Source organism: Trachemys scripta, chromosome 1, assembly GCF_013100865.1.
Source record: "Trachemys scripta elegans isolate TJP31775 chromosome 1, CAS_Tse_1.0, whole genome shotgun sequence".
In the NCBI taxonomy this organism is placed as follows: Eukaryota; Metazoa; Chordata; order Testudines; family Emydidae; genus Trachemys; species Trachemys scripta.
This window is the reverse complement of record NC_048298.1, coordinates 252,214,902-252,229,377: the sequence shown is the minus strand read 5'-3', so window position 1 is coordinate 252,229,377 and position 14,476 is coordinate 252,214,902. Positions and strand designations below refer to the sequence as shown.

At 42.7% G+C, this 14,476-nt stretch overlaps 1 protein-coding gene across 3 annotated transcripts in view; it reads left to right on the top strand.

The window, feature by feature from the left end:
* The first annotated feature begins 8,930 nt into the window (after positions 1-8,930).
* CLDN10 (claudin 10) overlaps positions 8,931-14,476 on the top strand; it is a 105,324-nt gene continuing 99,778 nt past the window's right edge. The window contains exon 1 of one of the 3 annotated variants that reach the window (XM_034758259.1): positions 8,931-9,035. In XM_034758259.1, the coding sequence (XP_034614150.1) occupies positions 9,023-9,035 (13 nt within the window). In that variant the 5' untranslated portion in view covers positions 8,931-9,022. The remainder of the gene's footprint in view (positions 9,036-14,476) is intronic. The other 2 variants (XM_034758262.1, XM_034758260.1) reach the window with 2 other exon arrangements.

Below are 14,476 nucleotides of genomic sequence, written 5' to 3'. Positions count from 1 at the left end.
CTGTGTACACAAATTTGCAGAGGGACACTAGGGTTGAGGTCTGTTATTTCTCACCTCTATTTATTTATTTATTTAAAAAGTTTGAGAACTGCAAAACTAAGCATCTCTGATGGTATCTTCTAGACTGAGCACCGAGTCCCATTACATGACTATATTGTCTCATACTATAGAATCAGAGACCGTTGAAGTAATAATCTCACTTTTAACAGCAGTACTTCTTCTGCCGGCGTAGAAAGAATATTTTCTTCCTTTAGACTAATTCATTCCAAATTGAGAAATCGTTTGGGACCTGAAAAAGCAGGAAAGCTTGTTTTTCTTTTCTAGATTATGGATAAACAGGAAAATGAAGGTGAAGATGACTGAGTTAGCTGAATATAGCTGCAGAAGCCAATATTTTAAGTTTCTCATGTTGACTTGGCTGACACAGTCGATTTAATTTTTTTTTAAAATATTTAATTTAACTATTTTAGTTAAAAACAATTTTAACAAAATCAAACCTGATTTTAAAAACTTGAATGTTTAACTAAATTCAAAAATTCATATGCTTGTTTTGTTATAATATTATATGTTTGCTGTTGAAGAAAAAAATCCAGAATACATAACATTGTTGTTTTAGTTAAATAAAATAGTTTAAATGTCTGTCTGGTGATGTTCTCCTCCTAATACAGCATGGCAAGAAAATCCTTCAAATATTAATGATTAACCTGGTGAATTGGAAATAGATCACTTCCCAATGACTTAATAAATATATGCTTCAATTATCTTTGGTAAATGAAATAACCAAACAATCATTCATTTTCTGATATAGCTATATAACTAATCTGAAAAGTTTTCAAAATAAATAACTTTAAAAATAAATAGTTTGTACCTTCTAAAAATCAAACCTACATCTATCTCTGAGTTGTGAAGAATATTAAGGTTATAACAACCAACAAGAATGCACTTTTATGTAGAAATCCATGATTAAATCGAGTCTTCCTGACTAGTGATTTAAATCAAATCCAGCCTGTTTATAAATAAAGCTTTTTATTTCTTCAAGAACATGTATTGCTATCACTGTATCATATCATACAATGTGTATTCAAAATAATAAAGGTAAACACATGATCAGGGACAATTAGGAATTAGTAAGCAAACACTATTCCTCCATACAGTTAGCTACATCAGTCCATACTCCAATCATTTCCTTACATCAGGCCATACTGTGTATCCCACCCGCACCCCATTCCATAAGTGGTCATGTCATTCATAAGTACATTGCATGGCAATCAACTCCCCACTGCTCCCCACGTACTGAATCCCCCCACAATCAATGAGCCCCACCCCGACAAGCATATTTATAAAGACACTCTTCCCCTTCTTCCATCAGGCTCCTTTTTCCATGCAAGCCCATAGTGTGGGAGCACAAAGTATCCCTGACTTCTGTTGCCCTGGTGAATCCAGCTCCAGCTGGATGTGGTGGGTGCACTTTCTGGCAGAGTGTACTGATTCAGCAGCCCTTCCCTGTCATAGGTCCATTCAGGGGAAAATGGCTCACCCCGACCTTCACAAAATTGTGAAGAGCTCAGCAAGCCACAGTAATGCAGACAGCATTGATGACACTGAAATCCATTGGTTCTGTAAGCATCTCCAACAGGATTTCAATCTGCCAAAACCACATTCAACAACCATCCTGTGCCTGCTGACAGTGAAATTAAACCATCTTTTGCCAGGGCTTCTGAAATCAGGGTATGGTTTTATAAGCCAAGGCAAAAGGGGATCCGTAGGGTCCCCCAGAATAATGGTGGGGACAGCAACTCCATTTATGATAATACTATTTGGTAGGAATAGTGTCCCAGCCTGTTCATTACTGTAGAATCCTGACCAGTGAAAAATCCTGGCATCGTGAACTTTTCCAGTGCAAACCATGCTGACAGTCAAAAAAAAAATAAAAAAAAAAAAATCACCCTTTGTGGTCCACGGGGGCCTGCATAGCAATGGAGTAGCACCCTATGCAGTTTATGGGCTCATGTTCCTTGAGGAGGGCAAACTATGGGCACATGAGTCCCATCAGTTGCTCCATTGTCTCAAACCAGCAATTACTTCAGGAATATCTTTTATGCCTACCACCTTGGAGTAAACCACATGCCTGATTGTCTCAGAAACTTCCACCACCATTTTAACCACAGTTGACTTTGTAACACCAAACTGGTTTGCACTGGACTTGTAGCAGTCTGGGGTAGTCAGCTTCCAAATGGTCATAGCATCCCACTTCTGGATTGGCAAAAGTGCCCTTGTGCATGGCAGACCCCTGTTCAAATCCTTTCTTTCAATCATGTAGAGAAGGGAATTAAACCTGGGTCTCCCACATCCCAGGTGAGTGCTCTAACCACTGAGGTAAAACTTAAAAGGTGGGCACTGCCTCCTCCTCCAGCTATTTTGTGTGGAATGAGGCAGGTGCCCCAATCTTTCTTACAAGAAACAACTTAGGTGCCTAAGCTGCCTGGCTCCAGGAGAGGGGTTCCTGGCTATGGGTCCCTACTAGAGATAGGTGGCTCTCTGCAGTCCAGACTTAGGGCTGGTCTACACTAGAGGGGGGGAAATCAATCTAAGATACACAACTTCAGGCAGCTGAAGTTGAAGTATCTAAGATCGAATTACCTGGGGTCCACACGGCACTGGATCGACGGCCGCAGTTCCCCCATTGACTGCGCTACCGCCGCTCGCTCTGGTGGAGTTCCAGAGTCGACGGTGAGCGTGTTTGGGGATCGATATATCACGTCTTAACGAGATGCGATATATCGATCCCAGATCAATCGATTGCTACCCGCCGATACGGCGGGTAGCGAAGACGTACCCTTAGGCACTTGTCTGTGTGAGAGGGGTGGGACTTAAGTCCCACCCCTCTGGTCAGCATCTCCCATCAGCCACTGGATTAGGCTGCCTAGCATACTGGCTTTTGTGGATTGCATTCTAAAGTGCCTATCCCTCCCAATCATTGTATAGGGAGCCTAGGTGCCTAACTCAGGCTTTGCATTGTTCCATTGATTTTCTACACACCTAAAAATTAGGTGTTACAATGCCTAACTTTCCTGTTGTTGATCTGGGCCACTGTGCATACAATTAGTCCCATTGAAATCAATGGGCCAACTCAGGCAAAGAGTTATTGGCAGGTGGAGGATTCCCAGGGTTGGGAAGGGATCCCTGGTCCTAGCCCTATGTCTCTTCACAAACACCAGCCCCCACTCCTAGGGAGGTCACCATCAACCTCCTGGAAAAAGTACCTTATTTAACAATGGAACAACACTGCTCTAATCCAGGCAAAGCCAGGAGTAAACCCAGAGAAGGACATCTGACAGGGTTACACAGACTCCCTTGCCCCTTGTACAGCACAAGTCCCCCAGCGCTAGCTAGATATGCACACATCAAGGCAACCCCCTTGGGTCAATCTAACCTGTATGCACACTCTGATACTGGCATGCACTGTGAGCTCAGAAAGGTGTGTACTGCTGCATGATTTCAGCTGTCCTGGTGACTCCAGGCTGTGTGTCTGCAGGAGTCCACTTTGCAATCACCAGTGCAGCAGCTGGCTTTCCCACTAGCAGCTACTCCTTCAAACTCCACACCCCTGTGCGTTGGTTTCAGTCTACCCCTTGCTCACCACCACTAGCGGTGGGATTGCTACTGCTTTGTTCTCTCTCCCCCAATCTGCTCATTGGCTCAAACCTTCCCAGGAGGTCTATAGCCAATTTTGTGTCCTGTTTTGGAGGGGCACACCCCAGACCCAGCCAATCAGGTTATACTGTGGGCAAGTCGGCAATCTTTGCATAATGGGATTACAGAATATAAGGGGGAGGGTGGGAAAGGCTCTACCCAATCCCACACACCTCACTGCTTAAATATACCTGCCCCCAGGTAGCGCTCAAGCCCGGTACTTAGGCCATCCTCAGCATAGCTGTATGAGCCAGGTGTGCGGGGGACTCCTCTATTTGGGCTTTGAGACTGTCAGGCTGTTCCTGCCTCACTGCTCTGTTTTCCCCTTGCGTGGGTCCCTCCTCCCTGCCTGTTCCTACCTCTCTGCTCCTCGCCTCCCATGGAGCCAGGACTAGGGTCAGTTGTTTCTGGTGAGTGACCAGTGACTCCTTCTGGCCTGTCTCCTGGCTTCTAGGACTAGGCTTGTGATCCCCCTCTCTGTTTCGTGGCTTGGGCTCAAAGTGGCAAGTGGCAAGCATGCTCCAGTGGACCATCGTCTGTTCTGCACTGAACTGAGGTACTATTAAGTTATTCTCCCCACCCTTAATTGTAGCATATTTATTGCATATCTACAAGCCATTACTAGTTGTTGTTTTGTTTTACACTTTCACTTTTAATGCATTTTCCAATAACATCATTGTAATAGACTGTTTTTGGAAGGCGTTTTCAATACTCCAGAAGATAATACTGATGACCACCCACAGTTTTTTCAGTGAAAAATACAAGTTATACTTAAGGATCACTTCACCTCTCATTTAAATGCTACCTCTGAGGTAAAAACTACTATTTTTTTAAGACATCAATACTACTACATAACAGTTTAGGGGAGGCATTTAACATTGTATCCAACTGAAACTGCAAGGGAGGGCATTTTAAAAACCAGACATTACCTTCATGTCTGCTCCAAGTGTAATATTCCAATTATGGTGAAGTTAAACATTTTAGAAGATTTGAGCTTTTGATCTTTCTGGAGACTGATATAACTGAGGTGGATGGCACACTGAAGTACAGAAGAATCAAGCTTCTCTCCAGAGGAAGGTAAAAGCTCTGATCCTATTCAAACTTTTCAGTAAACTGGTAGACCTGCTGTTCTTTGGAAGCAAAGAAAGCAGCTGTTGTGACTGAATCTAATTTCCAACTGTTCCAAAGGCTTTGCAGATGATCCCATCTTTAGCAATGCAGGAATTTTTAATTTGTAAAACTGGCCTAGTGACAATGCCTCCCCTAAGACCTCAGGAGAAAAAGTGGTTCCGGCAATGTGATCACACTATACTCACCTTTTGGGATATAAAGGGTACAAAGTTACTGAAGCATTACCACAATAGAAAGAGCCCAAATCTGCATCCAGAAATTGAATTCTGCACAGGTTGCCTCTGCACCATGTGGCAGGAGATATTGCTTCAGTCTTGTGAAAATTATAAAGGTGTACTATCGCTTTGTCCTTAAAATTGTCCTGAAGATCCTAACAAGTATTATAGCATATAAAAAGGATTATACACACACACACACACACACCCCAAAAGCTGATGTTGATTACAACTGGAGGGCAAACCAGATGTGATGTTCTTTCTGCTTTAATGGTTTGGAGGGTTAGTGATAACAGTGTAAGTGTAAGGCCTCCCAATAATAACATAATTAGGTGGTAATAAGCATTAAAGGATATGCTAATCTCAATTTATAATAAATTCATACACAAGTATAACAATTTAGAAGATATTTTCATTCATCTAGTAATGCTCAGAAAAAAAAGTGGTGCAAGAGAGGTGAACAGAAACATGGCTGTCAGCCCCTCACCTGGGTAAGTAGTGATCTGTATACAGTCTCAGTGCAGCTGGGCTGTTTACAAGCTCATTATTAGCAGTGCCCAGTTAGACACCATATGTATCTGACTCTGAGTTGGAGGCTAGTTCAGGAGGGTGCTTGTTTTATGATAGGCCTGTAGTCAGTGCTTGTTGTGTGTAAAACTGATAGGGACAGGCTCTGAAAACAGACTCTATTTATTCATAAAAAACAAGGTTGTGTTGTTCATTCACATTAATTTAGGATGGGTTGGGACCATGGTGGAGAAAGGTCAGGGTTGGGTTTAGACAGGGGTGAAATAATATTAAACACTTACCGGTATGGGGGCCTGGCTCTGGGCCCCTGGAAGGAGTATGGCCTCGGTCGGGCAGGGCTGGGGGCCAGCCTCCCACAGCTAGCCCATCCATGCTGCCTGGCCTGCACCGCCCAGGGCTCTGGCAGTGGCGATTTAAAAGGGCCCAAGGTTCCAGCAGTAGCGGTGGTGGTGGCCCTTTAAATTGCCGGCCCCGGGGCAGCTGCCCCTTTTGGCCCGCCCCATCATCGGCCCTGCTGATAGGGTCCATACCGGCAGGGCTGCCGATGGGGGGCAAAAAGGGCAGCAATTTTAAAGCGCTGCTGCAGCGCTTTAACGTTGGCTGCATACAGGCCGGTACTGGCTTCTTACCCGCCATACTGACCCATACCGGCCTACTTTCACCCCTAGGTTTAGGGTTTGGGGAAGGAGGGGAGGTAGAGGAGGGAGAGGTTGTTGACAAACTGTAGTAGCAGCCCTTGCAAAAAAATATTATGGTCGGCTCGGCTTCTAATTTAAGAGTAGAAGCACCTACTGTTTAAGCTAAAGAAAAAACTGTTAGTTAGCTGTTGGTCATGTAGTGCCCATTATAAACAGATGAGCAGTTCCAATTCTCTCTAATAGAAGGTGATGGTGCATGTACACAATAGCCATCTCACTAAGATAGTTTGAAAAATGAACCCCCCTCCAAAAGTAAATATAGATTAAGCAGTTGACTTATTTGGAGTTAGAGTAGGAATGAATCTGAGCCATGTCATACAACATTTATTTATAAAGCTTGACATACTGCATTGATGGGGCTCTCAGTGTTCAAGTCCAGTCAATCATTCTGAGTTTGGACAACCCCAAGTTGTCCTCTCCTACTGGCCTGGGTGAGGCCAGACACCTACTAACAAATGACAGTTTCAACGCTGCACAAACTAATTCTCCTGCAACCCAAGGATATATGCACCGAAAAAAAGCTAGAGTCCATGTCCTGAGAGGCCTAGTTAGGTGAAAATATGTAGCTCTGACTGACTTCAAATCTCACTACCACAGCATGATCCCCACAGAGCATAGATGATCTTGATTCATATTCAGTATATGACTAATACTAGTACAGCATGTATAATTCAAATTCAATGCAATGGCGCACCAGCATATTCTTCCCATCCTTGGTTAGGATGAAATTTAATCTTAATATACAAACTTAAGAGCATGAATTATACATGCTTTGGGGATGAATCAGGGTTATGTATGAGACTGTCCTCTGTGGGACCCCTGCATTAGGTGTTACAGAAGTTGCAAGGTATGTACTATTTTCAGGGACTGGGATTGGAAAATATGTAGTGAACAAGGTAGAGGACTGCAGAAGGAGAGGGGATAGTCTCATGATTAAGGGAGCTAAATGTCACCCTGGCGAACTGGATTCCATCCTCGCCTCTGTCAGAGTTCCTGTGTGATGCTGGACAAGTCACGTAAGCCAAATTTTTCACATGTGGTCACTAATTGTGTGTTCAACATTTTCTGGGGACTCAGCTTGAGACCCTGGGGTCCGATTTGCATAAATGCTGAGCACTAAGCTGCAACTGAAGTCAATGGGAGCTGTGGTTTGAACATATGAAGTGCTGTATAATGCTATGTACTCTGATAAATCAGTGTTAGGTGTCTCATATCGGGCACCCAAAGTTAGTGAATACTTTTGACCTTAATGTCTCTGTGCTTCATTTCCCCAGTTGTCAATTGGGGATAATAATGCCATTTTACCTTTTAGTGGTGTCATGAATACATTAACATTTGTGAATCCCTCATATACTGTAGTGATGAGTGCCCCAGAAAAATCTCATGAGGAAATTAATACTTCTGTTTTCAGAATAGGGATGAATAGTGTCCAGTAAATAAGGCCTGGGACCACACATTGAACAATAAGGATAAAATAAAATATATTGAACAGCTGTTCATACAGTGAGTATTGTCTTTCTTGGGCACTGAATGAGGCAGGGGTTCTCTGGAAAGGATAGGTTTCAGAGTAACAGCCGTGTTAGTCTGTATCCGCAAAAAGAAGAACAGGAGTACTTGTGGCACCTTAGAGACTAAACAATTTATTAGAGCATAAGCTTTCGTGGACTACAGCCACGAGAGGTGTTTATGCTCTCTGTATGTGTGTATATATATCTCCTCAATATATGTTCCATTCTATATGCATCCGAAGAAGTGGGCTGTAGTCCACAAAAGCTTATGCTCTAATAAATTTGTTAGTCTCTAAGGTGCCACAGGTACTCCTGTTCTTTTTTCTGGAAAGGATAGTATCTGATCATGTAATTAGAGACTATGGTAATGCCTGCGCACTAAAGGGACTGAAATCAGGCATTTCCTAACTTTTGAAAGCTGGACTTCGCAATGTTAGCATTCTTTTAACAGTTATTTTGGTTGTGATTACTGTATGTATAGTTCCCCCTTTCTTCCATAAAGATACAGGGCCAGTTTCACACTACAATTTACTCTTTCATCCACTAAATGATAGACCCATGTTTTACCTGTAATGCAGCAGCTAGATAAATGGTTGGGTAAGGCATACACACAAGGTGGCACTTTTCTCATGGGCAGCCCGGGTCACCTAATCAGTATGCAAATTGTCACATATTCCACATCAACTTCTACCTTACCAGTCTAGCCTCAATGGTAATGTTAACTAGGAATGTACAATATTAGTGGAATTGAGGGTTAGAGGATTATGGAGGCTGTTACTCCCTCTTTGTAAAGGCATGGGCCATCCCTGGGCGCCCCTTGCAGATGCATCCCACACTGATTTCCCCTGATGGAGGTGCCAATAGGTTCACTTTAACAGCCTAGGGCAAGGTAAAGTCAATGCACACAAACAAATTTGCACACTGTCTTTTAATAAGGTTTCTGCATGGGAGCAATTATAATAAACCACTCATAAGATCCTCATTTCAGACCCTGGTTCAGAGCTCCCAACTTAAAGTCCTCAAAACAAAGCCGCCAGTTAGGCTGGCCTCCTAGAGCCCAAAAAGAAAAAGCAACCACTACTTGCTGCAGCCTGCATGGCTTCTACTCCTCCCCCTGCTCAGCTTTCTGTTGCTCTTTAAATAGCTCAACTGCAGGGTGGGCTAGGGCCTCTCTGATTATCCCAGGCTGCAGGCTCCAGCCTGTCACTTAAAGGGGTAGTACATTCCTTCACACACTTAGAGAACATTAATGAAGAGCTCAGGTAAGACCAGGCCTTTTTATCTAGTTGTTATTCCACATGACTGTATTCCTATCCAAAACAATATGAATTATTTTTGATCTAGGATTTAATAGGACACACTATAATATGTTTTACTATGTCAATGTATTTCATTTACTTTATTCTCTTTTATCCACTCATTTTATGATTCTAGCAAAGGTAAGGAACCTCGTTGGTCGGGCAAAATTTTTTCTTTATAAACCTTCACTACTTAATGCTGCATGGGGCTTGGATCCCGCAAAGATTTATACGCTGACCTTTAAGCACGGGCTTAAAGGTCGGTGCCTCAGTGGGATTATTTACATGCTTGCAAGTGCATCAGCACATACATTTGTTCTGGATCAGACCTAAAAAAATGTTCTCTTAATATTTCTGCCATTATTTTATTAGGAACAGCTGTTAGATTTACAGGACATTGATTGCCAGTATTACCTGAATTTCAATTAACAACTTTCAGTGGCTCAGCCAGGATCACTGCCAAAACAAAATTTTACAAGACAAAATAATCCCCATGCAAATTCAATCCAGAGCTCTCATCTCTTCTCCATTCATTTATCTAAGTCTGATTGTCCCAAACCTTCAGATAAATTCTGCTTTAGTCTTCTGAAATGGCACATAGACAAATGATCAGAAAATTCCTTTTCAAGGCCACCTTTCTCCAGATTAGGTCAGATTTAACAAAAATACCTCAAATCTCAATATACCAATCTCAACCTTTTACTTACTTTTTTCCTGTATGTAGATATCAAAAACACTCACCACTAAAACTTTTCTAGACTGTGTCCTTCTTCCCTGTGCTACCTACCTATCCACACTCAATTCACCTAAAAATAGCAAAACCTTTCAATATACTTTAACAGGCCTCTACACTATTCTGTGTTAAAATACAAAAGTGTCCATCATCCAATCCCATAGGAAATATCCAGAAGTAAACCTGGCACCCAGGTGACAAAAATCTTTGAAATAGCTTACAATGGACAGAGCTTGACTCCCTCTGAAGTCAGTCAGTTGCAGAACTCCCACTTAATTGACTGCAGGATCAGATCTTGTACAGTTCTTTCTCAAAGAGGATTTCATCATGAAAGATGTTGAGCATCTTCAGCTCTTGCAGGAGTTAGAACATAAGAACGGCCATACTGGGTCAGACCAAAGGTCCATCCAGCCCAGTATCCTGTCTCCCGACAGTGGACAATGCCAGGTGCCCCAGAGGGAGTGAACCTAACAGGTAATGATCAAGTGATCTCCCTCCTGCCATCCATCACCCCCTCTGACAAACAGAGGCTAGGGACACCATTCCTTACCCATCCTGGCTAATAGCCATTAATGGACTTAACCTCCATGAATTTATCTAGTTCTATTTTAAACGCTGTTATAGTCCTAGCCTTCACAACCTCCTCAGGCAAGGAGTTCAATGTACACATCACGTTATAGGATCAGAATAAGATTTTGGAAATCCTTGTTTATAATCACACCTTAATCTTAATATTCCCAGGAGATAGCATTCCATAGCAAAGGTAATAATTCCAGATCTTTTTTTAAAGACCTTTTCTTACATAGGGGGAGTCTGGGGGGGCAAGGGAGGATGGTGCCCCCCCCCCAAACTGCAAGCCTCAGGGGCAGGCAGCCAGAGTGCAATGCAATGAGTTCTGCAGAGGAGACAAGATGTATTGCTCCCAGTATGTGCCCTTGGGACAGGGAGTCAGAATTTTGTTTGTAAACAGAGTGATTAACAGTTGATTAAAATAAGAAGACTAAAGTTAAATGATCTGTTCCAAACTTGATGAGCTGCAAAAAGTAAGTAGCCTAAATGATAGAAAATAATTGTAGATTTTTCTACAATTGTTTCAATTGTTGTATTCAAGAGCTGGTAACAAAGTTACTAATATCTTTCTTTGAGAAGATAACTGATTTTTCAGACAAAGGAAATGCAATAGATCTAATCTACCTGGATGTCAGTAAGGCATTTGATACAGATCCACATATGAAATTATTAGTTAAATTGGAAAAGATGGGGATTGTCAGATGCCATCAGGTGACATCTATCTAGAACACATCACTGGACATTGGCAATACCAGGAGGGATGAGCTGGAGTGCCGATGAGAAGCGAAATTAGAAAGTAACTGAAATACTTCTCTGATGGAGTATATGTACTAAGGGACAACCTATCCTAAATACTCAGGGACAATCTACACTCATTCCCATATTTGCTTTTTACAACTATCTGTATAGCTTTTCATGAATGATGTACCCTAATAATCGGATTTTAATATCTAAACTGTACCATTAAATTTATTCACCTCAATTTGGGTTATTCCAGATTATGTACTATAAGTATCTCATGACTTTTTAACCAGATTTTTCACTTTTGGATCATCTAAGCACTGCACCCGGGTTTAGAGACACTCTTTTTAAATCTGTGTATTATATATTTTTTTAATATTAGCTTTAATAAAATTTTTAAATCTAAGAACTGAAAGGTGGATAAGGAACTGGTTAAAGGGAAGACTACAGCAGGTCATACTGAAAAGTGATCTCTCAGGCTAGATTAGAGGAAGGTTACTAGTGATTCCTCAGGGATCAGTCTGGGACCAACCTTATTTAACATTTTTATTACTGACCATAGCACAAAAAGTGGGAGTGTGCTAATAAAATTTGCCCGTGACACAAAGTTGGGAAGTATTGCCAATATTGAGGAGGACTGGAATATCATACAAGAAGATCTGGTTGACCTTGTAAACTGGAGTAATAGAAATGGGATGATATTTAATAGTGCGAAGTGCAAGGTCATGTATTTAGGAATTAACAAGAATTTTTGTGATAAGCTGGGGACTTATCAGTTAGAAGTGACAGTGGAGGAGAAAGAGCTGGGGGTTTTGGTTGATCACATGATGACTATGAGCCATCAATGTGATGCAGCTGTGAAAAGGCTAATGTGGTCCTGGGTGCATAAGGCGAGGTATTTCTAATAAAGACAGGGAAGTGTTAGTACCGTTATACAAGGCTCTGGTGAGACCTCTTCTGGAATACTGTGTGCAATTCTGGTGTCCCATGTTTAAGAAAGATTAATTCAAACTGGAACAGGTGCAGAGAAGGGCTACTAGGATGATCTGGGGAATGGAAAGCCTATCTTATGAGAAGAGAACGAAGACCTTGGCTTGTTTACTCTAACCAATAGAAGGCTGAGGGGAGATATGAGTGCTCTGTATAAATACATCAGAGGGATAAATACCAGGGAGGGAGAGGAGTTATTTAAATTAAGCATCAATGTGGACCCCAGAACAAATACATATAAACTGGCCATCAACAAGTTTAGGCTTGAAATTAGATGAAGATTTCTAACCATCAGAGGAATGAAGTTTTGAAGCAGCCTCCCAAAGGGAGCAGTGGGGGTAAAAAACCCAACTGGTTTCAAGACTGAGCTTGATATGTCTATGGAGGGGATGGTCTGACATGACCACCTACAGTGGCATGTGGCCCATCAGCGTTGCCTGCAGCAAAAATCCCCAATGGCTGGACACAGGACACTAGAGGGGGAAGGCTCCGAGTTACTATAGAGAATTCTTTCCCGAGTACCTGCCTGGTGGGTCTTGCCCATATGCTCAGGGTCTAACTGATCATCATATTTGGGGTCAGGAAGGAATTTGCCCCAGGTCAGATTGGCAGAGACTGTGGGTTTTTTTCACCTTCTTCTGCAGCATGGGGTCCCTTGCAGGTTTAAACTAGTGGTGAATTTTCTGTAACTTGAAGTCTTTAAACCATGATGTGAGGACTTCAGTAACTCAGCCAGAGGTAATGGGGCTATTACAGGAGTAAGTGGTGAGGTTCTATGGCCTGTGTGCAGGAGGTCAGACTAGATGATCATGATGGTCCCTTCTGACTTTAGAAAGAGTATCTGAGTAAGAATATACATTACAATTTTAAACCTAACCATTGTCCCATAAGTGACTGGCCACAAGATGTCAGAACATGTTAGTATTAGAGTTGAATGGGTCTAAATATTTATTTAATTTTCTTTCTTGATATAGGAATTAGATACAGTGCTCCTGTCAAAAAAGATGTAAGTTATCTGCAAAAACACTAGCATTTTCAGCTGCCTAAGTAGCCACTGGAATCACGGTTAAAGTTCCCCTTCTCTCTCCAATCAGAAATGGCGCCCCTGTGGGCAGGCATGGAATTTGTCCCCCCTTCCCTCCGATCCCCACCCATGGCCCTGTTGGCCTGACTGGAGCTGCTTCCCCAAATATAAAAGTCAAACTACACCTATACCTTATGTGCACAATTTTCGAGCATTTCCTGGCTGTTCTAAAGAAATAGCACTAGCATCAATCAACCAGAGGTAATATTGCACTAGACAACCCAAAGAGGGGAAAAAATAATAGGAAAATTGCAGCTTTGAGGAAAGTAAAGCCAGATAGCTTCAAAGACTTAAATGGAGCTGACACAACACTAGCTGAGGATCTATCCCCAAAGTTACAATATAGACTATGAGCCAGATTCACAATGGTTCTTAGGCACTTAAGGCCACCATTTAGGCGCAACTTACATTCTCAAAACCTCAGCTGCCATCCAACCCAGCAACACCTAAGTCCCCACTCGGGGGGCATGCACAAAGCTGTCTAAGTCCTGGTGTTACCCCCACAGCTAGTGACCTACTTGGAGCCCTAGCACAAGCCAAAGTCTCAGCACAGGATTCTTAAACTTTATATCCCCCACCTATTTCGTGGGTGGGGCCCAATCCTGTAGGCATTCTCACAGCACACATAAGGATTGGGCCCTGCACAAAATACAGAGGTGGGACAGGAGTGTGTCTCAGAAGAGCCAATAGCCTGATAGGGCACTCAGCTGGGATGTGGGTTCAAGTCCCTGCTCCAAAACAAGCAGAGCAGGATTTTTCACAAGAAGGAGCTGACCTGGCTTAGGTGCCTAACTCCAGGGCAGGATATATGGCTGGGAATGTGTGCATGTCTGACCCATCAGTTAGATCCCTAAGCTCCAAACCAATGAAAGTTAGGCACCTAAATGCCATTGAGGATCTGCACTTTATTCCTGGCTCTCCCTGCTCAGCTTGCTGGCTTCTGAGAATCCCATTTTTAGGCACCTGTGATGGAGTAGGGCGTAGGGAGTATTAACCTGGTAATGTTGCATGGGAGTTTTACTAATTTACTGTCTGCATTAATACTAGATGGTGATGGGAAATAAGAGTGTGACTTCACTGAGGGATGATACTGGACAGCCAGCATGTAAAGGATGGCGGCTGCCCTTCATAACCTGAGACCAGGAGGAGGTTGGGGCCAGGTGACACCTTCTGCCCGGGAAACTGGTCAAAGGCTGGAGGAGGAGCCAAGGTGTGTGGCTGGATGAGACTGCTGGAGGGAGTTTCAGTTTGGATCTGGCTGGGGAGACAGGGGGAGGCCTAGAACCT